This window comes from Macaca thibetana, chromosome 14 (genome assembly GCF_024542745.1).
Source record: "Macaca thibetana thibetana isolate TM-01 chromosome 14, ASM2454274v1, whole genome shotgun sequence".
In the NCBI taxonomy this organism is placed as follows: Eukaryota; Metazoa; Chordata; class Mammalia; order Primates; family Cercopithecidae; genus Macaca; species Macaca thibetana.
In genome coordinates this window covers 18,642,366-18,666,043 of record NC_065591.1, presented here as the reverse complement: position 1 = coordinate 18,666,043, position 23,678 = coordinate 18,642,366, and the positions used below count along the sequence as shown (strand labels likewise).

Sequence of the window (23,678 nt, the reverse complement as noted above, 5' to 3'; positions counted from 1 at the left end):
GATGAATGAATGGGAATATTATCCTATAGATGGTGTGTGGTTTAGAAAATCAACTATTGAGACTTGACATGAAATTCTATATCGGGCATTGAGACTAACATGATTCCCAATTTTCACTGAGGGATATCACATCCAGAGAACCTGAGAAGGGATCCCTAGAGCTCCTTATTCTAGCCTTGAGAAGTAGTGGATGAGCTATAAAAAGATAGCCTTTAAAAATAAATGAAATCCTAGTGATAATTTGATCCACTCTCAGACTAACTATGAAAGTTGACCAAGATCAAACAGAGCTAGTGGCAGATCTGGGACTGGAATTAAGCCCTCCATGTCCCCAGCTCCAGTACTTTTCTTACTACCTGAGATAGTCTTGCCAATGACCATCACTGCAAGGCAAAGTAAAGTTCTGTGACAAAGACCTAGAACAGAAATAGACGATACATGGTGTACATGCCATGACATTTCCTTCCAGTGCACAAAAGAGATGTCACTAGCCATATGACATTCTTCCCATTGGGTGTGAACAGGCCCTCAGGCAGCCACTGCCAACCAATCAGAGTCGGCACTCAAGAGGAAACCCATCTACCATTCCTCTTCCAGAGGAAATAAAGGTTTCATCAGCCAACGAACTCTGGCCTCGACCTCTCTTCTCCAGATGAGCTGAAAACTCCAGCAGGAACCTTACACTCTTTATTGCTCTTCACTGTCCCCACATCCACAAAGGACTTAAAAGTGATGTCTGTAAGCAGGTTTTCCACAGCATGGATCTGCCAGACAGAGCAGGTGCAGGATTAGTCATGACTCCAAGCCAGGCAAGGTGATTAAGAAAAGCTAAATTTATATTAAATTATCATAAAGTCCTAAAATACTGAACATAGTGGTTAAATAACTCCAGAAAGTCCAATCTCTCCAGTGAGTAACATTAAAACCATTACACATGAGCATGGGAGAATCGCTTCCATTAGTTTAGGACAGACAGATTTTGCTTTTTACAGAGTAAATCAGTGCTCAAATAGATACTTCCTCAAATATGTCCTTTCTACATTCTGAACAGCCCAAGTGCAATAAGATCCTTCCCCCTTTCCAATTAAGGAAATGCCACTTTTCTTCTTGCTCTTCCTCCCCAGACATGAGTGTCAGGACCCAAAGTGCTCCCTCCTTTACTGCTTTGTCAAGTGTAATGTGGGGAGGCTGTAATGTGGGGAAGCTCAGACCTGGGGCTGATGCTACTGAGAGCAAGGCTAAGGGCTTGGTATCTCTCTCTAGCAGTCTTAGAACTGACTTGATCTTGTCCTTTTTCACCCATGTTTGGTAGCTGATTTCTCAATACCAGTAACCACAGGAGAAGTTTCAACTCAGGAAACTTCCCCTAGAAATTCTCCCCTCCATTCCCAGCCCCTGTTGTCCTCTCCTGCCACTTCTAATTCCTGGGGGAGAAGAAGTCTGGGTCTGCCATGGGCTAGGAGGGCCTCATCAGTGGTGCTCTCTACCTTCCTACTCCTTGCCCACCTCTTTGCATCTTTATTTATTCAGCCCTCCCACCACAGGACTTTGGAGATTGCTGGTGCCACAAGGCTTGGTCAGAAAAAGCAAATTAGGCAAAAAACAAACGGAAAAAAAAAAAACAAAAAAATAAACCAACCCACGAAGAACAACTAGGGAGACGTTTTAGGGCAAAAATAAGTCTCAGTTTCCCTCATACTAGGCTGAGACACATGCCCTTTGTGTGAATGAGCATGAACCAAGTGATGGCATCCCACACGGAAACCAAGCCCCTTAGCTGAGGAGACAGCTGGAAGAGGAACGTCACCACCCCACAGCCACAGGCTCGCTGTCCACTAATTTAGATCCCTGAGCACTTGAGAAAGAACACAGGAAGTTCAACAGGAAGTTTGACCCTCATGGATACTTCTTTTTAGGCCCTGGGTGTCCCAAGTCTCCAACCTGATTGTTCTTTCTGACCATTTATGACAACTTCCGGGTTTCTTTGAAAGCTTGTTTCTAGGTCTCTTCCCTAGAATCCCAGGGAATGAGGGAGAGAGGGTTCAGGTGGTATACCATGTTTGGTCTAGGCAGAGCTTCTTAGACTTTTCAGAGACTCAGCCCCCAAGGCCTAACATTCATTCAAGCCACTGGCTCACAACCTGGTTACTCTGATCAAAGACTTAGGAAAGATACTGGCCAGTGGTGGCACCAGGAGGGAATTCATATTAGCCAGTAGCCTCGTGATAGGGAACCCAGTTATCCGAAGGTAGAAAGAGCTCCACACATTCTAGCAGGAGGAAGAACAGCTTGAGCCACCCCCATCTCACCAGTATCTGCTGCTGAAAAGGCAGTGACTCTTAGGGCAAGAATAATGTCCACTGCCAGCAATGGACCAGACACCCAGACCCAACTACCCCCCAAAGCTTTTTCATGTTACCAACACACTTGAGGCTGAAGGTTCCCAGATGCCCATACCTGCTGGGCTGACTTTTCCTTCTTCTCTCAGCCTCTATCCTTCATCCCTCTTTACCCACACCCCCTTGTCCCAGCCTCTGATGGGCAAGTTCTCTCAGAGAAGCAGTCATGCTGGCTGTGATGGGGCAGAGCACAGTCCTGGGTCATCAGCTGCATCAGCACTGAGAAGCAGGCACTGAGGGTACCGGGGGAAGGGGAGGTGGAGCTCTACGCTGGCGAGGAATCATGAATAAGCAGTTTCAGGGGGCCCAGGACGGAGTACAAGATGTGAGGTTCATGGTAAAATCCAGGTCTAAATTCTCGAGATGCACCATCATTTGTTGTGCACAGGTAGTTATGGACTCAGGTGGTAAACAGCTCCAGTGAGGGCTTAGGAGCAGTTATGGGGTGGGAGGAGGAGGAGGACGAGCACACAGAAGAGGGGCCTGCGGTGTAAGCAAGCACAAGGACTAGACGTCCATAAAGGAGAAGGAACAGGCAGGCAGGGAAGAGAACGCGGGCATTTAGACCTGGCTCTCTGAGGAGAGCTTGCGTTCATGTTTCCAGCCCGTGTCTGGCAGAGAACCTCGTCTTTCTGGAGTGGCTGCAGTATGGACGCTGCTACACTCGGACTGCTCTTCCTGTAACAGCTGCTCCGTCTCTGTGTCATCCAGGGAGCCAGAGCTGGCCTGGATAGACACTGTGTCTGTCTTCATGCATACATGATCCCGGAGGAGGCCCCCCCGTGAGCTTCGCAGTTGCTTGAGGTCATCCCACTCAGCATCATCCCCAGACAGGAGGCAGATTCCCTCTACGATCTTGATCTTCTCCTTGGTGTAGTTATGGTCAGGCCCTCCCTAGGGTGGAGAGTGGGCAGATATGGTCAGTCAGTTGGCTTTCTACAAAGGATCCCATGGTAAACTGGAAAAAGGAAGTGGATGGGGTAAGAGTAGGAGTGAAGCGCACAAAAATCCCACAAACAAATGTGGAAATGTGATTGGGCAAATGTATGAGGCCTAGCCTAAAAGAGGAGGGGCAGCTATGATGATTGTTACCATTATCATACAGGGAGGAGGGAAAACCATGGCTTCCAGTACTGCAGCAGCCACTCACTGGCTTTGTCACTTTGGGCAAATTATTTCACATTTTTAAAACTCGGTCTCTAAAACTCTGCAGTGTGAGGAGAGTAACAGTATCCATACCTCACAACCAACTGCTGTCAGGTTAAATGAGGTGATACATGGAATGCAGTTATCTGGGTGCTTGACACAAAATGCACTATAACATGTTAGCTATGTTACATTGTTACTATGGTTTATTAATGGGACATCATGCTGATATAAATCATCAAAAGCAATTGGCAAGAGCAATTAAATGTACATTTATTCAGGATGTTAAGTTACTTTCGGTGTTAGTTTCTCAATTATCTCTTTTTTCTAATTTTGTTAAGGAGAAAACTTGGGAGGTAAGACAGGGGACTCTAGAAAATCCTCTTATCTGTCCAGATGTGGTGGCTTATGCCTGTAATCCCAGCACTTTGGGAGGCCCAGGCGGGCAGATCACTTGAGTTCAGGAGTTCAAGACTAGCCTAGTCAACACTGTGAAACCCCTTCTCTACTAAAAATACAAAAATCAGCTGGGTGTGGTGGTGGGCGCCTGTAATCCCAGCTATTTGGGAGGCTGAGGCAGGCGAATCCCTTGAACCCTGGAGGCTGAGGTTACAGTGAGCCAAGATCATGCCACTGAACTCCAGCCTGGGTGACAGAGCAAGATTCCATTAAAAAAAAAAAAAAGAAAGAAAGAAAGAAAGAAAGAAAAAAAAAAAACTAAAAAAAGGAAATCCTCTTTTCTGGGTCCTAAACATCACTCCAGTGGGGTCCTGCAACTTATAACCTTTTTTGGGAGGTTACTCTGGCTTTGCTGCCATGAGTCCTGGGACCATTCCCAAGCAAAACCTGGGACTCTTCCAGGCACAGCCTGGAGTTCTGCTCAGCCCTCTCCCTTTATGGCTTCTTCAAAGAGTAGCCTCATTCCTGGCTGCTGGGGTATACCAACTGACATGCCACCACTGCTAGAAGAAAATGGATCATCTTGGGTTCTGTCCCTGGGATAGTATTCCTGCCAAGAGTTCTGCAACTGTGGCTGTGGCTCTATTTTTGTAACAATTCAATTCCACAGATATTTACTGAGCCCCTATGTTAAGCAGGAGACTGTGCTAGGTGCTTTGATGATTATGCAATAAAAAACATGGTCCCTGCCCTCTGAGAGTGACAGTCCCCTCAGCCATGCAGAGTGGGACATAGATAGCACACAAGCAAACACACAGATGTCTGTTCACCCAGCACACCCTCCAAGATGAAATCAGTATAAGATGCAGGCCACTCAGTGTCTTAATCAAGAGACATGCTGGGGAAGTTAGAGAGAGGTGGGGGACATGGCACTTGCAATTTGGGAAACACCACTCCCTCTACAAACACCCAGCAACAGGTACCTGAAATCAAGAGGAAATCAGAAGAGAAAAGGTGAAAGACTATCAGAGGGGTGAAAGAGCTGCTGAGGAAGAAACATACAACAGAAGAAAGAGGTTACACTATTTTTTTTTTTTTTTTTTTTTTTTTTTTTTTTTTTTTTTTTTTGAGACGGAGTCTCGCTTTTTCGCCCAGGCTGGAGTGCAGTGGCCGGATCTCAGCTCACTGCAAGCTCCGCCTCCCGGGTTTACGCCATTCTCCTGCCTCAGCCTCCCGAGTAGCTGGGACTACAGGCGCCCACCACCTCGCCCGGCTAGTTTTTTGTATTTTTAGTAGAGACGGGGTTTCACCATATTAGCCAGGATGGTCTCGATCTCTTGACCTCGTGATCCGCCCGTCTCGGCCTCCCAAAGTGCTGGGATTACAGGCTTGAGCCACCACGCCCGGCCGAGGTTACACTATTTTAATTGCCATCCTGTGGCCTTCATTGTGGTTCTTTTCTGGAGCATCAGATACTCCAGGAACCCAAGAATCTTCAAGAGTCTTTCTCTCAAAGATATTGAGGAGGGGTCTACCATTCCTAGAACTATAAGCCATTCCTGCACATTCTGTTTTGACTGCAGTAGAAGCTTTTAAAAAAGTTTTTTTAATTAAAAATTTTTTTTCAAACATCAACTTGAACCAGAAGTAATGGAAGCTTTTTAAATATGGGAATTCATGGATGCAGAAAGCACATGATTATTATGTGAAATGTGTTCATTACACATGAGAGCCCTGCAGGTGTGAGAGCAGGTTCTGACTGTGCTAGATAGGCCAAAAAAGTAGACCGATTAGGGTCTTCATAAGGAATAACTTCTGATGAAGAGTTACAGGATTTTAGGGAAAAAAACAAGGCTTATATCGGATTAGGAAAATCTGAAATACCAGGTATAGTTCCCTTGTGGAAATGGGACTTTTTTTTTTTTCTTTTTTTTAGACAGGGTCTCACTCTGTCATCCAGGCTGGATGGTAGTGGCACGATCACAGCTCTCTGCAGCCTCCAACTCCTGAGCTCAAGTGATCCTCCCACCTCAGCCTCCTGTGTAGCTGGGACTGCAGGCACAAGTCACCACACCCAGCTAACTGAAATGGGACTATTTTTCATGCCTTAACATTGAGCAAATAATTTCCCATTGAAGTGACAAAGAAGTTAAAAAAACAAAAGCAGGTAAACCTTCAGAATTCTAGAGAAATTTCTGTGGTAAGAGGAAGAACAGTGAAAAACAAGCCATTCCCAACCATAGGTGCTACTAGCTTGGTTAGTAATGGGCAAGTCCAGGAGCTCTTGGGTTTTTTGGGTGTGGTCTGGGAGAGCTCCCTTGTTTCAGAAACACATAGCCCCTTGTAGGGGAATGACAATTCCTGGAGGGAAAGGACCTATGAGCTTGGAAAAGTATCTCCTGGCAGGACAACTGCTTTCAGACCTAAATCTTCTGAGATCTGCCTTCTAACCTGGCTCTCACTAAGGTCCCTCAAGCTAATCCCTCAGAGATTCTAGAACTTCCCAGAAACCCAAATTACATTCAGTTCTTCTGTTCACTGTAACTTCCAAAATGGTAGATGGGATTACTCAGCAGCCCTTACTGACTTATTTGGGCATTTGGAGTATAACCCCTCCCCACACCTCCCCAAAAAGACCCTTGAATGTAAATTTCAATTTTTACCTCTTTCTTATAGCACAGCTGGTTGTACATGGCTGGTTTGGGGATTGCTTCAATCTTCACTTCCTGTGTGGATGTTCGGTAGGAGGGGTTGCTGTAGGTGAGGTTCCCCATTCCAGGATCAGTGAACTTGGATTTTTTGTGTCTTTAGGAGGAAAGGTGATGAGAAATTAATTGAGATCTTTAAGGGGGTGATACCTGGGAAAGCTGTAAACTGAGTCCAGTAGGCAGCCTCTGAGATGATCCCAGTGACTCTCACTTCCTGGTATTCATGCCCTTAAGAATCCCCTCCCCTTGAGTGTGACTTACTTCTAATGAAAAGATTATGCAAATGTGATGGCTACTAGATTAAGTTACCAAGAAACTGGTTCTGGTCTTGAGTTGCCCTCCCTCATTCTTTCTTGCTCTTGCTCTGGGAGAAGCAACCTGCCATGTTGTAAGCTGTCCTATGGAGAGGCCCACAAGACAAGAAACTAATGAGGAAGGCCTCCAGCCAACAGCCTATGAGGAGCTGAATCCTGCCAACAACTATGTGACTGAGTGTGGAAGGGGATCCTTCCCCAGTCAAACCTTGAGATGAGACTGTAACCCCAGCTGATATCTGGATTGCAGTCTGTGAGACACCTTGAGGCAGAGGCACCTAGCTAAGCTGCATCCAGATTTCTGACCCATAGAAACTATGAGATAATGGTTGTCATTTTAAGTCACTAAGTTTTAGGGTAATTTGTTATGCAGCAATGGAGAACTGATGCACTGAGCTTGAGAGTCAGACAGATCTGTTTCAATTCCACCTCTGTGATTTATTAGCTAGGACCTTGATAGATATAATCTAAACTCTCTGGCTGGGTGCAGTGGCTCACACCTGTAATCTCAGCACTTAGAGAGGCTGAGGTAGGCAGATCACATAAGGCCAGGAGTTCGAGACCAGCCTGACCAACATGGAAGAAATCCTATCTCTACTAAAAATACAAAAAAAAAAAAAAAATATATATATATATATATAGCTGGGCATGGTGGTGCACGCCTGTAGTTCTAGCTACTTGGGAGGCTGAGGCACAAGAATTGCTTGAATCCAGGAGGCAGAGGTTGCAGAGAACCGAGATTGCACCACTGCACTCCAGCCTGGGCAACAGAGTGAGACTCTATCTCAAAAAAATAAAGACAAAAAAAAAAAAAAACAACTTTCTGAGCCTCAGCTCCTCATCTGTAAAGTGAGGAATGTTATGAGGTGGTCGTGACATTGATCTATATCCATTAATGGTAACTGTTACGATGATATGATGATGAACAGCAGCAGCAAACTGCAAGCTACGTTTAAAGCATTTGGGGGAAAATATAAAGAAAGAGGGACATAAAAAGATTCTAAATGACACATTCTGCCTTTCCAGAATGATGGCTACTGAGCAATGATGTACAAACCAATATTGTAGTAAAAGGCTGTGTCTGTATAAGGGAAAAATCATTTCCAATTTCAATGATTTGAAGTGGGGAGTACTGGGAAAAGCAAAGATGTTAAGAGTCAGTCTTAGCTTTGCCTCTCACTTTGTGACCTTGGGTAATATCCTTGGTGCCCTCAGCATCCCAGTCTATAAAGAAAACCTGAAGGGTTGTTGTAGTCATTCAATAAGGAAAATGCTTAGGCTATGACTGGAGAAGGGTAAGTATTTAAGTTTCCACCCTTTCCTTCTGCTGCCCTGACCAGGCACCCAACCTTGCAATAAGGCTGGTCAGAGCTTGATTCAGTGAACTGCAGAGGTTTGGGAGATCCCAGACATGCTCATGAAGACCAATGAGCATGTGGCCCCTGCAGGAAGACTGAAGTTACCTGTACAGCATCAAAGCTGCAATCACCACCAAAATCAGCAGAATACTGAGGAGTCCACCAATGGCGTAGCTGATATGAAGTCCTTCCCCTAGGAAAAATAGAGAAACACTAGGCAGGGGCCACTGACAACTTTCTAGCTGGTGCTGGTGTGAGGAATGGAAAGCTGAAGGGCTCCTTTTGTAGGTGTTGGATCCTATATCATCTGAGGATGGCTAAGGGCCTCCTTTTCAGATAGGTGAATGGGAGGTGCAAGGAGGAGGCTGAGAAGAAATCTGTCACTCTGCCAGCATCTCTGATCCCATTTCAACCCCTTCCTAGCTATCTGACATAAGGCAAGATGCTAAACGTGTAAGCCTACATTTTCTCTTTAGTTATATGTAAATAATAAATTGCTCATAGGACTGGAGGAGAGTATATAAGAGTATGTATATATACATGTGCACACACACGTATGTGACATATATGTGGCTTATCACATGCTTGGCATATGGAAAGCATATCATAAGCTGTCACTGTAAGTGATGAGAGCTATTATGATTATTATTTCTATGGATTTAGTTTAAAAAGAGTTCATCAACCCCAGAGTCCCAATGAAGGTTATGAAAGATATCAGTGGAGACTTAGATTCATTACATCTTCTTTTCCAGAACAGTGGGGTACTCAGGGCTTACCTGGAGCAGCAGGAACGGCCTCATTGGAACGTGCACAGAGGCCCAGCCTGGCATCCCTTTCGGAGCATCTGTGGGGCACAGAAAACTGAATGTGAAGCCTACTTATACTCAATGAAGATCACGCCTTCCTCCAGGAAAGGGGGAAAGGCCTGTAAGCGGGGGCTTTCAGGTATGAGAATGTACCAGATGGAAGATATCAGAAGCATGGAGAGGGCAACAGCAGGAAATGGAGAGAAATCTGTGCAATGCACTGTTTTCAAGCATTATACCATGTTTAAATGTGTTACAAAATATGTACCTTTAAAAATGAGAAGCAGGTTTGGGAGTGAGTTGGAAGTCTGCAGAAAGAATACTAAGGACATCAATATTAGGCTTTCTTAAACTACCAGGATGAGTCAGAAGAAGCTGCTAGCCAAGCCAATCTGATTGGATAAAAATTATCACAAGAGCTGAATATCCCAAGGTCAAAAAATGTTTTTCTTCTCTTCATTCTTGCACAAGGGAACATGCAAGACATCCAGAGGGAGTGCTCAGATAACTAACTTGAAATGCTCAGAAGGTGACTTCTTTGTGGTACATTTTGAGCAGGCAATCAAAGGCATCTCCTAAACAGCCAGAGAAAAGCTACTTGCAAGAGCATTTGGAACCAAGATGCACTGAATTTTCAAATAGAACTCTGACAATAAGAAAAGGTCCGAGCAGGGGTCAAAAGTTTTCTAAATAAACCTAAAGAAAATCAGAGTAATAATGACTGATAGTACTTAAAAGTTAGTGAGTAGGCTGGGCGTGGTGGCTCAAGCCTGTGATCCCAGCACTTTGGGAGGCCGAGACGGGCGGATCACGAGGTCAGGAGATCGAGACCATCCTGGCGAACACGGTGAAACCCCGTCTCTACTAAAAAGTACAAAAAAACCAGCTGGGCGAGGTGGCGGGCGCCTGTAGTCCCAGCTACTCGGGAGGCTGAGGCAGGAGAACGGCGTAAACCCGGGAGGCAGAGCTTGCAGTGAGCTGAGATCCGGCCACTGCACTCCAGCCTGGGCGACAGAGCGAGACTCCGTCTCAAAAAAAAAAAAAAAAAAGTTAGTGAGAAAGGCACATGTTTATACCTGGGTGTTTCCTTTTCTTTACAAACTGTAGTAAAAACAGAGAATGGGGGCACAGAGCATATGAATTTGATCATGTGCAAATCTTGTAACTTTAGGACATTGAGTCTAAAGTTTTTATTTGGAATTATTATTATGTTTCTGCTTTCAGAATTGAAATCAAGTGTTAACTACCTTGTAAGCCATTGATGATATTAAAAATAAAGAGACCAGTATGTTGCAGTGGGAAAAAAAACTGTTCTAATTAGAAAAATGTCTAGAAAGGATAGACATCAAAACATTAAGAGTAAATTATATATAGGTATAGGATATTCACTTGTTCTTTATTCACATCTGTATTTCCAGATGATTTATTTATTTATTTTTGTTTTTTTGGTTTTTTTGAGACAGGGTCTCAGTCTGTCACCCAGGCTGGTGTGCAGTGGCACAATCACAGCTCACTGCAGCCTAAACCTCCTGGGTTCAAGCGATCCTTCCAACCTCAGCCTCCCAAGTAGCGGGGACTACAGGTATGTGCCACCATGCCTGGCTAACTAAAAAAAAAAAAAAAAAACTTTTTTGTAGAGACAGGATCTCACTATGTTGCCCAGGCTTGTCTTGAATTCCTGGACTCATGTGGTCTGCCCACCTTGGCCTCCCAAAGTGCTGGGATTACAGGCATGAGCTGTGCCTGGCCCAGATTATTTTTTATAAAGTATAAATGGAAAACACAGTCATTAGAATTTTTTGCCAGGTGCAGTGTCTCGTATCTGTAATGCCAGCACTTTGGGATGCCTAGGCGGGTAGATTGCTTGAGCCCAGAAGTTTAAAACCAGCCTGGGCAACATGGAGAAGCCTTATCTCCACAAAAAGTACAAAAAATTAGCCAGGTATAGTGGCACACACCTATAGTCTCAGCCACCTGGGAGGCTGAGGTTGGAGGATCACATGAAACTAGGAGGTCGAGGCTGCAGTGAGCTTGAGCTGTGTTCATGCTACTGCACTCCAGCCTGGGTGACAGAGTGAGACCCTGTCTCAAGAAAAAAAAAAAAGAATGTCTCTGAATTGAATGTAACATTATATTTAATCGATTTTACGATGTTTGTTTTTTCTATGGTCTACCATCTCTGAAACAGGAATGTAACTTACGATCAATAGCATTTCACATTTGCTGTTGGTTATCTTTTCAGTTTAATTTCTCAAATCAGGATGCATTTTATAATGAATAGCACCTTTAATTTAATGAAATAAGATACTTTATACTTGATTTGAGAACTGTTCGTGTTTATGCTTACTTATTTAATAATGGTGTTTGTGTATGTGTGAGGGAGGTGCACGTGTCATTATAAGCTAAGGCCATCATATCTCTGGGGAAGACTTTTTGTTCCAAGTCATCAAGCCACAGCCCAGAGACTACTGTTGGACAAGCCAGTATGCCAAACCTATGATGTGAGAGCAAATGTCACAGAGAGAAGAAGGAGGAATACCATGTGGGAGGGTCCTCCTAAGTGATTTCTGTTTAAAGTTTTTTGTTTTTTTGTTTTTTTTTTGAGATGGAGTTTCGGTCTTTGTTGCCCAGGCTGGAGTGCAGTGGCGCGATCTCAGCTCACCGCAACCTCTGCTTCCCAGGTTCAGGTGATTCTCCTGCCTCAGCCTCCCGAGTAGCTGGGATTATAGGCATGCACCACCACGCCCGGCTAATTTTGTATTTTTAGTGGAGACGGGGTTTCTCCATGTTGGTCAGGCTGCTCTTGAACTCCCGACCTCAAGTGATCCACCTGCCTCAGCCTCCCAAAGTGCTGGGATTACAGGTGTGAGCTACCGCATCTGGCCTTAAAGTTGTTCTTAAAGCTTCTTGCCCTCAGAGCTAAAAAGGGAATCACTTGCAACAGTCTACAAGTCTGAATATCACCTTCTGTCCCAAATAACAGGGACTGGTAGCTCATGACGTAATCTACCTCCCAACTACCTGATCGAGCTGGGACTATGAGCTACTGGTCGTGGGATGGTGATTTGAATCAAAGCGCTCACAAGCCTGCATTGAACCTATTTACCTTCCTTCCACATCCTCCAGAGACATGCGGGTCCGGGTGGTTGAAGAACGCAAGGTGGTAGGTAGTGTGTTGGGTAGCACCGGGCTCTTTTCACTCATGCCAGTGGACCTAGGAGCTGGTGGTACCAGGCCAGGCACTAGACAAAAAAGAGGATTAGAGTGGGCTACTGGAACCACAAACCTCTACATATGGCCCAAGAGTAGCGGCTGGAGAACTTGACAAAATCTTTTAGCTGCCCTAGTCACAGGCACCTTCATTAGTAGCCCTCCTTAATACTATAAATAAAAAGGAGTTGGATTCCATAATAGTAGCTCTGGATGGGGCAGCTGGCTCACCAAAGTCAGGAAGAGAGAGTGATGCACAGGCCACTGATTATCCCACAGCAGGGACCTGGGAATCAAGAGACCTGAATTCTGTTCTCGCAAATGCCAGAGGGCAGACAAACCCAGGTTTGAGCAATTCCCAAAACCCAAGCAGATTGCTACCAATCACCCCACTAACAAGACCTTCTATATGGGGACTTCACTCAGAAGGACAGATCAGACCAGGATCAGAGGCTGCTGACCCTCAGCCCTTCCAGGGGCTCTGCTGAGTGGCTCCAGTCATACAGTCCAACTCACCAAGAGAGCAGGGCCGGCTATCACGTTCGTCAGGACAGGCACATACGAAGTCCGAGGCTCTGGCAAAGCAGAGGTGGGTGCAGCCACCATTGTTCACGCCACAGGCATTGGTCCCTAGAGGCAAAGTAGATGAGTGTCTTATCTGAGACACAATCAGGTCTCCCAATTTAAGGCTTCTCAAAAACAGGAAATCCAGGATTACCCTACTCCCAGGGACAGGGGAGCAGGAGATATACAACTGTGAGGGAGTAAAAAGGTCTAAGCGTTTAAAATGTGAACCAAGAAGCTCTCTTGTGGCCCTGTCTTGGTCCCTAACAGTCCTTGGGGTGACAGACCAATCCCACAGATGTTAAGGAAGCAGGCTCAGTACCCGGGAGCCCACCTGTCTGCCGCTGAGGGGAAACCACGATGATATCCATGAGTCCTTCCACATTTGCCAGCACTGTCTCCTTGTTCCGGCCTGAGTATTTGTCAACACGCTGGATTGACTTGGTCTGCCAGTCTGTCCAGTAGATCCACCTGTCTTGCTACTCAACAGGAGAAGCCCACAAACAGTAAATGTTATTCAGCAAGCAGACTCCTTCTTGTACAGCTTCTATGCCTCACATTGGCCACTGCCTCTGCTGAAATGCCCTCTTCATCTCTTCCTCATTTCTGTGCATCCCCAGACATGACACTGTCAAGGAAATCTCCCCAAATCCATATAGACTTCACCATTCTCTCCTCTATGCAGTTCTGCACCTTGTAGTCACTTGCCCAAGTGCGTTTTTATACTCAAGCAATTTGTTTACAGGTCTGTGCATCCTAACAGATTAGTTCTTCAAGGACAAGAATGTGTTCTATTCATCTCTGAATTTCTGGCACCTAACACTCAGTCCCCATTCAGTTGATTGAATGGCTCCCTCTCTAGCAAATAGGAGGAAATTTGAAGGTTATTCTAGGTTCCTCTGGGCCCTTTGCTCAGAGCACTGCCCCAAATCCTCTGCTTACTTCTGTAGGCAGCTTTCTTCTAATGCAATGATGGTGAAATTCTCAGCCAAGGGTAGGGAGGGGCAATGAAGGTGTTCTCATCCCCATCCAAGGGTATATATCAGAAACTGTGGGGAAACCTGTAGATTGAAAAACCTATATGCAGTATTACCCTGTAGTTTTACATTTAGAATATGAAAAAAAAGCCTATCATTAAGTAAAACCAGATAAAATCTTTTTGGCTAGGCCAGGCGCAGTGGCTTACGCTTGTAATCTCAGCACTTTGGGAGGCCGAGGCGGGTGGATCACGAGGTCAGGAGTTCGAAACTAGCCTGACCAACATGGTGAAACCCTGTCTCTACTAAAAGTACAAAAACTAGCCGGGCGTGGTGGCATGCACCTGTAATCCCAGCTACTCGGGAGGCTGAGGCAGGAGAATCACTTGAACCCAGGAGGTGGAGGTTGCAGTGAGCCAAGATCACACCACTGCACTCCAGCCTGGGCGACAGAGCGAGACTCCATTTCAAAAAAAAAAAAAAAGAAAAGAAAAGAAAAAAAAAAATTAGCCAGGTGTGGTGGCGCATGCCTGTAATCCCAGCTACTTGGGAGGCTGAGGCAGAAGAATCGCTTGAATCCAGGAAGCGGAGGTCGCAGTGAGCCGAGATCATGTCACCGCACTCCAGCCTGTGCCACACAGCAAGACTCCATCTTAAAAACAACAACAACAACAACAACAAAAATCTTTTTGGCTAGTAGAACATAATACAGAATACAGACAGAGTTGATAATATTTGGCAAAAAAGGGTCAAATTTATTTCTCTTTACTTTCTTTTTTTTTTTTTTTTTTTTTTTTTTTTTTTTTTTTTTTTTTTTTGAGACGGAGTCTCGCTTTGTCGCCCAGGCTGGAGTGCAGTGGCCGGATCTCAGCTCACTGCAAGCTCCGCCTCCCGGGTTCCCGCCATTCTCCTGCCTCAGCCTCCCGAGTAGCTGGGACTACAGGCGCCCACCACCTCGCCCGGCTAGTTTTTTGTATTTTTAGTAGAGACGGGGTTTCACCATATTAGCCAGGATGGTCTCGATCTCCTGACCTCGTGATCCGCCCGTCTCGGCCTCCCAAAGTGCTGGGATTACAGGCTTGAGCCACCGCCCCCGGCCACTTCTCTTTACTTTCTTTCCTTTCTTCTTTCCTTTCTGTCTCTCTCTCTCTCTCTCTCTCTGACTCTCTCTAGCATCTTGCTCTGTTGCCCAAGTTGGAGCACAGTGGTACAAACGTAGCTCACTGCAGCTCAACCTCCTGGGCTCAAGTGATCCTCCTGCCTCAGCTTTCTGAGTAGCTGAGACTACAGGTGTGTACCACCACACCTGGCTAATTTAACAAAAAGTTTTGTAAAGACAGGGTCTTGCCATGTTGCCCAGTCTGGTCTCAAACTCCTGGGCTCAACTGATACTCTGGCCTTGGCCAGGGTGCTGGGATTACAGGCATAAGCCACTACACCTGGCCAAGATTTTTAAATGATTGAGAATTCCTGTTTTGGCCTCAGGCCTGGTAGATCTTCTTTTCCTTGCCCAAATTATTTTTGTGTTAGAACTCAAAAGTGACAGCTAATAATAATTAAAATGGGTAGCGATAACATGCGTGTGGTGCTTACTGTGTGCCAGGTACTATACTAATGCTTTGTGTCTGTTTCAGGAGGATACTATTATTAGGCTGATTTATTTTGTAGGTAACTGAAGCTGAGAGAGGTTCAGTCACTCCGGTTCAAAGTTACCCAGTTATTTAATAATACAGATAAAACTTGAACCCAGGTACCTGGCACATTAATGGTACTCATTAAATACTTACAAACTGGCTAGATGCCTCAAAACTCTGGCTTTTAGTCACTCCACTCTGTTGCCACTAAGTGAGCTCCCTAAGCCCAGATGCTGGGACCACAGCATTAGGATTAACTGGGGAACTTGTCAAAATGGATTTTACTGTGCCCAGCCCTCATGAAGCTGCTTCTCTATAACCTCTATAGTCACGGCCTAGGAACCTGCCTTTTAACAAGTGCCACATCTGATTCTGTATACCACTCTTTGAGAGCCACTCCTTTGAATGCTAGAACATGGGAATGGCAGGATAGGAGTATGAAGGCACTGGGTGGCCCTAGCAACCTACCAAGGCTTCAGGGCACAGGAAAAATCCCTAAAATGAGCTTCAATAGCATGTCTGTTCAGTAGCAGCTACAGCTGAGACTGCTGACTTAGAACCCCAAAGAAACATCCCAGGCAAGGAGGTTAGTTACCTCTCTCCTGAGCCAGTACCTGTGTGAGGGCAAAGGGGTGGGACACATGGCTGACCAAGACCTGCCGCAGTTTCCCATTGAGGTCAGCACTCTCGATCCGGTCCAGATGGGCGTCTACCCAGTAGATCCTGCGAAGAAAACGAAAAGAGTGGCTGCTCCAAATGCTTGCCAGGAAGCCCAGCTCTTCCCCCTAAGAACCTATCTGTCCCCTCCTGAGCTGACTGGCAGGTGCTATGAGAACTCAAGAAGCACCCTTAATGAGGAGTCACTGTGAGTCCCAAAGCTGAAGAGGGGAGCTGGTGGTTCATGAGTGGGGAGGTCAGGGCTGCTCTGGGGAGGCGTAGAGTGACCTGAGAGGAACCACCACCCAGCTTCATCTTCAGGAATTTGATTGCCCTTTGACTCCTACTCAAGAATCAAAGCCCAAATTTTTACAAATGGTCTTTAAGAGAGCTCAGTTGGCCGGGCATGGTGGCTCACACTTGTAATCCCAGCACTTTGGGAGGCTGAGGCGGGGGATCACTTGAGGTCAGGAGTTCAAGACCAGCCTGGCCAACATGGTGAAACCCCGTCTCTGCTAAAAATACACAAATTAGCCAGGCATGGTGGCACGTGCCTGTAGTCCTAGCTACTTGGGAGGCTGCGGCACGAGAATTGCTTGAATCCAGGAGACGGAGGTTGCAATGAGCCGAGATCATGCGACTGCACTCCAGTCTGGGCAAAAGAGTGAGACTGTCTCAAAAACAAAAAGAAGGGAGCTCAGTCTACATGGGCCTCACTGAGGTTAAAAGAAGAAGGCATTCTACCGCCGTTCCAGAAGTCTTGGATTCCCTTCCGCTTCTTTTGGGTCAGAAGGGGGCACAGACTTCTTCAGAGCCCCTTCCCCCTGCCCTCAGCATTTCTTATCTAGACAAGTAGTTGTACATTCTGGAGCCTGGGTCAGGCGTGGTAGCTCACGCCTGAAATCCCAGCACTTTGGGAAGCCAAGGCAGTAGGATTGCTTGAGTCCAGGAGTTCAAAACCAGTCTGGGCAACATAGCAAGACGCTGTCTCTACAAAAATTTTAGAAATTAGCTGGGCATAGCTGGGCATGGTGGTATGTGCCTATAGTCCCTGCTACTTGAGAGGCTGAGGTGAGAGGATGGCTTGAGCCAGGGAGGTTCAGGCTGCAGAGAGCTGTGACTGCACCACTGCACTCCAGCCTGGGCAACAGAGCAAGATGCTGTCTCAACAACAACAAAGTTCCAGAGCCTGAAGGGATCAGGATTTGTTATATTATAACAAATACAAGAATCAGCCCTTAAATGAGTAGGGGTGTGAGACCTGTGGTCCAGCCAGAAGACATGCTCTGCCAAAGGCACTCAAATTAGGAACATGTAAACCAGCCAAACAAGACCCACCTAAGGGTTGAGGGCTGGATTTAGCAATCGCTGCTCTAAGAATACATTCCCTCATCCTTCTCAATGGTTCCTCTTCCCCACATACCAAGAAGCTTTCTATCTTTTCATTTTTCCATTTTAATCTCAACCATTCTCTCTTCTGCCCACCCGATCTCCAGGAGGCTGTTTGGTGCAGGACTCCCACCTGCGGGTATCATAGTCCAGGGTGAGGCCGTTGGGCCAGCCCAGGTCTGTGTTGATGAGGACCTTCCGCTCAGAACCGTCCAGGTTCGCCCGTTCGATCTTGGCAATGTGGCCCCAGTCTGTCCAGAAGAGGTACCTGAGACACAACAGCGCCATCATCATCAAGGCAAGGGAAGACGGCACCCAGAGGCTGAGAGAACACAGAAGGCAACACCATCTTTTCCACCCAGCCCTTCTTCCCTGGATCTCTCTTCTGCTGGCCATAAACTTACCCCTTCCTGGGGAAAACAGCAATGGCCCGGGGCTCATCCAGGCTATTGTTGATCAGCACTTTGCGGCAGGAACCATCCAGCCTGGATGCCTCAATGGTATTTCGACCTGTGTCTGTCCAGTACAGGTTCCTGGCCACCCAGTCCACTGCCAGCCCATCAGTGGTCTTCAGCCCACGCCCGATCACTGTCTCCATGTTGCTGCCATTCAGGTCTGCTCGCCTTGGGGAGAGCCCAGTGTTGGATGAGCAACCAGACTGCCCCAGAATAGAGTAGAACTCCTTTAACCCATGTTCCCATAACTGGACCCCCACTGAACTGTAAGCTCCACAGGGACAGAGACCAAGTATCTGTGAGTACATTCCTCAGCACCCAGCATGATAAATGCTCGATAAAATAATTGCAGAATGAATGAACCAGTTCTTAGGAGGATAGAGTATTTCCTGCTAACTGGAAATAGTGGCGGCTGCCAGGGGACGTCTTGCTAGAAGACAGGTTTATCATTCCCCACATATCTTTGGGAAGAGACAAGGATTGTTAGGTGGTGATTATAAGAAATACAGATTTGTCAAAACCTACCTGTGCATTTTTTAAAAGTTAAAAATAATTTTAAATACAAGTAGATATGAGGTTTCATTATGTTGCCTAGGCTGGTCTTGAACTCCTGGGCTCAAGCAATCTTCCCGCCTTGGCCTCCCAAAGTGCTGAGATTACAGGTGTGAGCCACCATGCCCAACCCTATCTGTGCACTTTTGCAGAGGCCCTACAGGCAGGAGGGAACTCTCCCTCAGAATGGGGAGCATGTCACTGTCACCTAGGGGACTTCCCGAAATTGCATATGCCTACCTGTCCCCAGCTTGAGATTCTAATACATCCCTTGGGGAGAGTAAAGAGGAATGTTCCCTGTTCCTCCCTGTGAGAATCTCTGCCATGGGAAACCACTCTTACTGGTAGCAGGGCATCATATTCCTAAGCTTTGTTAGGGCCACAGATTTAAAGAATAAAAATAAAACAACAAAAAAATAAAAAACAACAGCTTTGTAAACCACCATACGCCTTGGCATTTGGCTGGGGCTCCTTTACTGCAATACAGATACTGGTAATATGGCCTACTCATCAGTAAGTCCTCGGGGATTCTTGGAGCTCCCTCAGGGCACAATGGTAGATGTGAAAGGCTCCAGGTCCCCACCCTGACTTTACCTGTTTTTTATTGTTGTTGTTTGTTTTACATACTAGGCTTCCATGTAATCTCTAAACAAACAAAAGTTTGAAACTCTGCTCTAAGTGACAACACTACAAAGTGAACAAGTCAGGATTAGAACTCGCTATCCAAAGTGCCGAATCACTCATCCATTTAGCGGTCAGAACATAACCTCACCCATGGGCGATCAGAAGCAAATCTGTGTCCTTTGGAGGTTTCAGTGTTGCTCATACCTGATAACATCCAGGAACACATCTGTGTAATAGACCTTTCCATCCACGCTGTCATAGTCCAGGGAGATGACATTGTTGAGCTCAGGAACAGGGACGTGCACATCAGTGTGGTCACTGGTGTCCAGTGAGATACGCCGGATGGAGCCACGGCTGGAGAAGAGCAGGTAGGTCTCAGGAGAGGGATCACAGGTCTTCCCATCTCCCTTCAGCTGGATGCCAGTGGGGCAGGCACAGGAGAAGCCAGAAGGCCGAGGCAAGCAGAGGTGGGAGCAGCCGCCATTTCTCGAGCCACACTTGTTAAAACCTGGTGATGAGAAGCAGAAGTGTTCACGCCTAGCCTGGAACATCATCTGAATCTTACAAAGGTCCCAGTTGCTTGTGGCTGACTCTTTGCTGTTCTAAGTGACAGGATTCAGTGCCTGGCGGGGTGAGGCAGAAGGAGGGTCTGCAGGAGGATCTCCAGGAGTCCTCTGAAGGTGACAGCTGCAGTACCAGCCATACCCAAAGAGAACACAGCCCAATCCTGAAAGGGAGCTTCAACAGGTCACTGTCTTTCTGGCTGTAAAGGAGCTCTGTGCTCTGGATATATCTCTGATGTTGAGACGGCCCCAGAAAGCCAGAGGCTCTGACTCACAGCCCCAGCCGTCTGACTCTCACCTAGTGGCTGTGCTCGGTCCACAGCCTGGATGTCCATGAGGCCTGGCAGGTTGGACCTCACGAGGATAACATTGCTGCCGGTACCCTTGTCGGCACGGTGGATGCTCCGGGTCTGCCAGTCAGTCCAGTATATATAGGAGTCGAGGAGGGTGAGGCCATATGGGTGCTGCACTGGTGACACCAATGTATGCCGATTGGCACCATTCAGGTCAGCAGCCTCAATTCGCTGCAGAGGAAGAAGAGGGTGGGGGGTGGTGATCAGCAGATAGGGAACTCTCCGTGGAGATCTGAGGCAGGCCTTTCCCATCTTCCCAGGCTCCTAGGAAGCAGCAAGGGCACGGCTCTCACCTCGGTGTGGGCATCGGCCCACAGCAGTTGGGAGCTGGCCTTGTCCACAGTCAGTCCATTGGGCCATCCTAGGTTGTTGCTGATGAGCACTGTGCGGTCTGAGCCATCCATTCCGGACCGCTCTAACTTGGCATTCTCCCCCCAGTCTGTCCAGTACATAAACCTGAGTGAGGAAGAATATCAGCTATATTAGCTAGTTATTCCAGCAGCTACCACATACCATGAGTACTTAACAGTATGTCAGATACACTTGAGTACTTATAGTATGTCAGGCAAAATTTTTGCTTGACAAAATGCTTTGCAAAATACTTCATGTGCATTATCTCAATCTTCATAAGGGCGACAAGGTATGTATTTTCACTACCACCTCCATTTAATAGATAGGTAAGGAAGCTGAGAATCAGAGAGGTTAAATACTGGACCCAAGTGATATAGTTAACACATGATGAAAACATTTCAATCCTGGGATTCTGATTCTAAGGCTCATGCTTTTAACTTCTACACTGTACTGTCACCCTGCGAGAAGTCACAAGAGAGTGGAAGAGCCCCAAGGAGGTCACCTTGTTCCTGTGATGCAAGCTTGCTCTCTGCTACCCACCTTCACCCCATCATAACCCCAGCTGAGCTGGCCCCCCACACTACCCAGTGTGATACAGCCAGCTCTCACCCCATCTCATGGTACAGTACGATTGCCCGGGGACTGTCAAGGTTCTGCCACACCAACACTTTCCGCATGGACCCGTCCAGGTTGCCCACTTCAATCCGGTTTGTTCCCGTGTCCGTCCAGTACACTTTCCGGCCAATGGCATCCACCGCGAGCCCATCTGTGGTCTGTAGCCCTGTGGGAAGTCAAAAGAGCACACTGGCTCCTATTTTAAAACAGATGGGCTATTTCCCCAGTCCCGTTGCCAGACAGGTGGTCCCTGGGCTGGGAGGAAGTCCCACCTGTGGTGATGATGTCCTCGTGCTGTGAACCGTCCAGATTGGCACGGCTGATCCTGTGCAGTGTGCTGTCAGACCAGTACACTTTTCCTGGAGAGGGAAAGCTTGGCTCAACCAAGACCCTCACCCCCTACAATGGGACACACACAGCTGATTCGTGTCCTGAAACACCAGAGCATGTCAGAGAGCCCTGGAGCCTCTAGCAGAGGAAATCAAGGAAAATGCAGAAATATCATAGCAGGATAGCTCTTGGCAGAGATGGAGAGAAGAGGGCCCCAAACCATGCTCTCATAACCAAAGAGAAAATGCTAGAGAGACAGGGACAGGGGCTATGCCAGAGGGTATGGGAAACCCCCGGCTCTTGGCAGGAGACAAAGGTGGTGGGAGAGGAAGGACAGTAATTGCTGAAGGGCAGGGACAGAAGGCCAGGTGGGAAGGGAGGGCCACACAGACCTTCCTGGGGGTCTACTCCAATGGCAATGGTGTTCTTCATGGTAATGTTGATTGGTACCACCACATCAGCAAAATAAGGGATGTCCAGGGAGACCATGCGAATGTCTATCCTCCTGGCGAAGATGAGGAAACTGTTCATGCCTGCCAGGTGGAGAGGAGGGAAGAGATCACTTGAGCACAGCCATTAAGTGGATTTGGAATCAGGCAAACTGAAATTCATGCCCTGTCCCTGCTAGTTTCTAGCTATGTTATTCTAGGCAAGATATTTAAATTATTATTATTTTTTGAGACAGGGTCTTGCTGTGTCACCCAGGCTGGAGTGCAGTGGCATGATCATGGCTTACTGCAGCCTTGACCTCCTGAGCTCAAGCGATCCTCCCACCTCAGCCCCCTGAATAGCTGGGACTACAGGCACATGCCACCATGCCCAGTGAATTTTTGTATTTTTTGTAGAGATGGGGTTTCATCATATTGCCAAGGCTGGTCTCAAACTCCTGGGCTCAAGCATCTGCCCCACCTCAGCCTCCCAAAGTGCTGGGATTACAGGCGTGAGGCACTACTCTCAGCCTAAATTATTAAGCCTCAGTTTTCTTATCTATAAAATGGGGACAATAACAGGGTGGCTGTAAGGGTTAAAAGATCATGTACACAAAGCACTTACCATTAGGTCTCACACGTATTCATAAATAATGCCTCTTTATTAACATTATGAAAGTGGCTCTCTTTGATGGACCCTTTACCATGAAGATTAAGAAAGAGAAAAAAAGAAAGGGAATAAAGGGACCCCAGTGGGCTCTACTCACAACCTGGGAGGCACAGTTCACAGCTCCTTTCTCACTCAAATTCCCAGGGAGGTTAGAGTTCAAGTGCAGCCTGCCCTGCAGCATCTCCTAGGGAGAAAACTTGACTCCCAACATCTGGGTAGCCAGGTACTGCTTCTGGGACCCTCCAATAAGGCTGTCACATAGGTTGTGTGCTCACAAAAGTGGCACATCTAAGGGGGAGGGCACCATGACATTGTAGATATCATACATTTCTGTTTTCATTATACCAATTTTAGGTAGTTAGAAGTGTCTTTAATTTTTTATTTATTTTTTTGAGACAGAGTCTCACTCTGTTGCCCAGGCTGGAGTGTAGTGGTGTGATCTCTGCTCACTGCAACCTCTGCCTCCTGGGTTCAAGCGATTCTCCTGCCTCAGCCTGCCAAGTAGCTGGGATTACAGGCACGTGCCACCGTGCCTGGTTAATTTTTGTGTTTTTAGTAGAGACGAGGTTTCACCATGTTGGCCAGGTTGGTCTTGAACTCCTGACCTCTAGTGAGTTGTCTGCCTCGGCCTCCCAAAGTGCTGGGATTACAGGTGTGAGCCACTGTGCCTGGCCAGAAGTATCTTATTCCAACCAAATCAGTATATTATGACAATGTACTAAGAGATGAGAGGAAAGTGTCTTGAGAAAGGAGCAACTTTATCTAATATGCATGAAGACATCATAAGAACTAGGTGGACCCTGCCTCCAGTCCTTTCTACCTGCTTCCAAGGGCCTCTCCCCAGGCCCCTCCCCTTTTCTAAAAGCCGCGAGTCTCTCCCCTGGGCCTCTAGAAGCAGCAGGACTCATGGTTTCTCAGACCACATTGGAGCCCATCTGCAAGGAAGGAAGAGAGTCATTGCCCCCTCCCAGAGAGGCTGCATCTAGATCTGTGATGCTTTCACTCACCTGGTGAGCAAGTCTTGCCATCAGGCAGCAGGTTGATGCCTGTGGGGCAGGTACAGCTGAAGCCGCTTGGATTTGGGGACCTAAGACACAGGTGGCTACAGCCGCCATTCTCCATAGCACATGGTGTAGACACTGGGTAGAGAGGAGGGGATGTTCAATGGGGAGGGTT

General features: G+C 46.9%; 1 protein-coding gene across 1 annotated transcript in view; it reads right to left on the bottom strand.

Moving 5' to 3' along the window:
* Window positions 1-815: 815 nt before the first annotated feature.
* The window catches only part of LRP4 (LDL receptor related protein 4), a 61,586-nt gene continuing 38,723 nt past the window's right edge, over window positions 816-23,678 (bottom strand). Inside the window, exons 22-38 of the mRNA XM_050757524.1 lie at window positions 23,510-23,641; window positions 21,797-21,937; window positions 21,347-21,433; window positions 21,069-21,240; window positions 20,402-20,564; window positions 20,054-20,279; window positions 19,397-19,700; window positions 17,966-18,184; window positions 17,695-17,829; window positions 16,130-16,238; window positions 13,239-13,383; window positions 12,857-12,970; window positions 12,237-12,372; window positions 9,101-9,168; window positions 8,430-8,517; window positions 6,608-6,749; window positions 816-3,293 (exon numbers count right to left, since the gene is read on the bottom strand). Of these exons, the coding sequence (XP_050613481.1) occupies window positions 2,961-3,293; window positions 6,608-6,749; window positions 8,430-8,517; window positions 9,101-9,168; window positions 12,237-12,372; window positions 12,857-12,970; window positions 13,239-13,383; window positions 16,130-16,238; window positions 17,695-17,829; window positions 17,966-18,184; window positions 19,397-19,700; window positions 20,054-20,279; window positions 20,402-20,564; window positions 21,069-21,240; window positions 21,347-21,433; window positions 21,797-21,937; window positions 23,510-23,641 (2,714 nt within the window). The 3' untranslated portion in view covers window positions 816-2,960. The remainder of the gene's footprint in view (window positions 3,294-6,607; window positions 6,750-8,429; window positions 8,518-9,100; window positions 9,169-12,236; window positions 12,373-12,856; window positions 12,971-13,238; window positions 13,384-16,129; window positions 16,239-17,694; window positions 17,830-17,965; window positions 18,185-19,396; window positions 19,701-20,053; window positions 20,280-20,401; window positions 20,565-21,068; window positions 21,241-21,346; window positions 21,434-21,796; window positions 21,938-23,509; window positions 23,642-23,678) is intronic.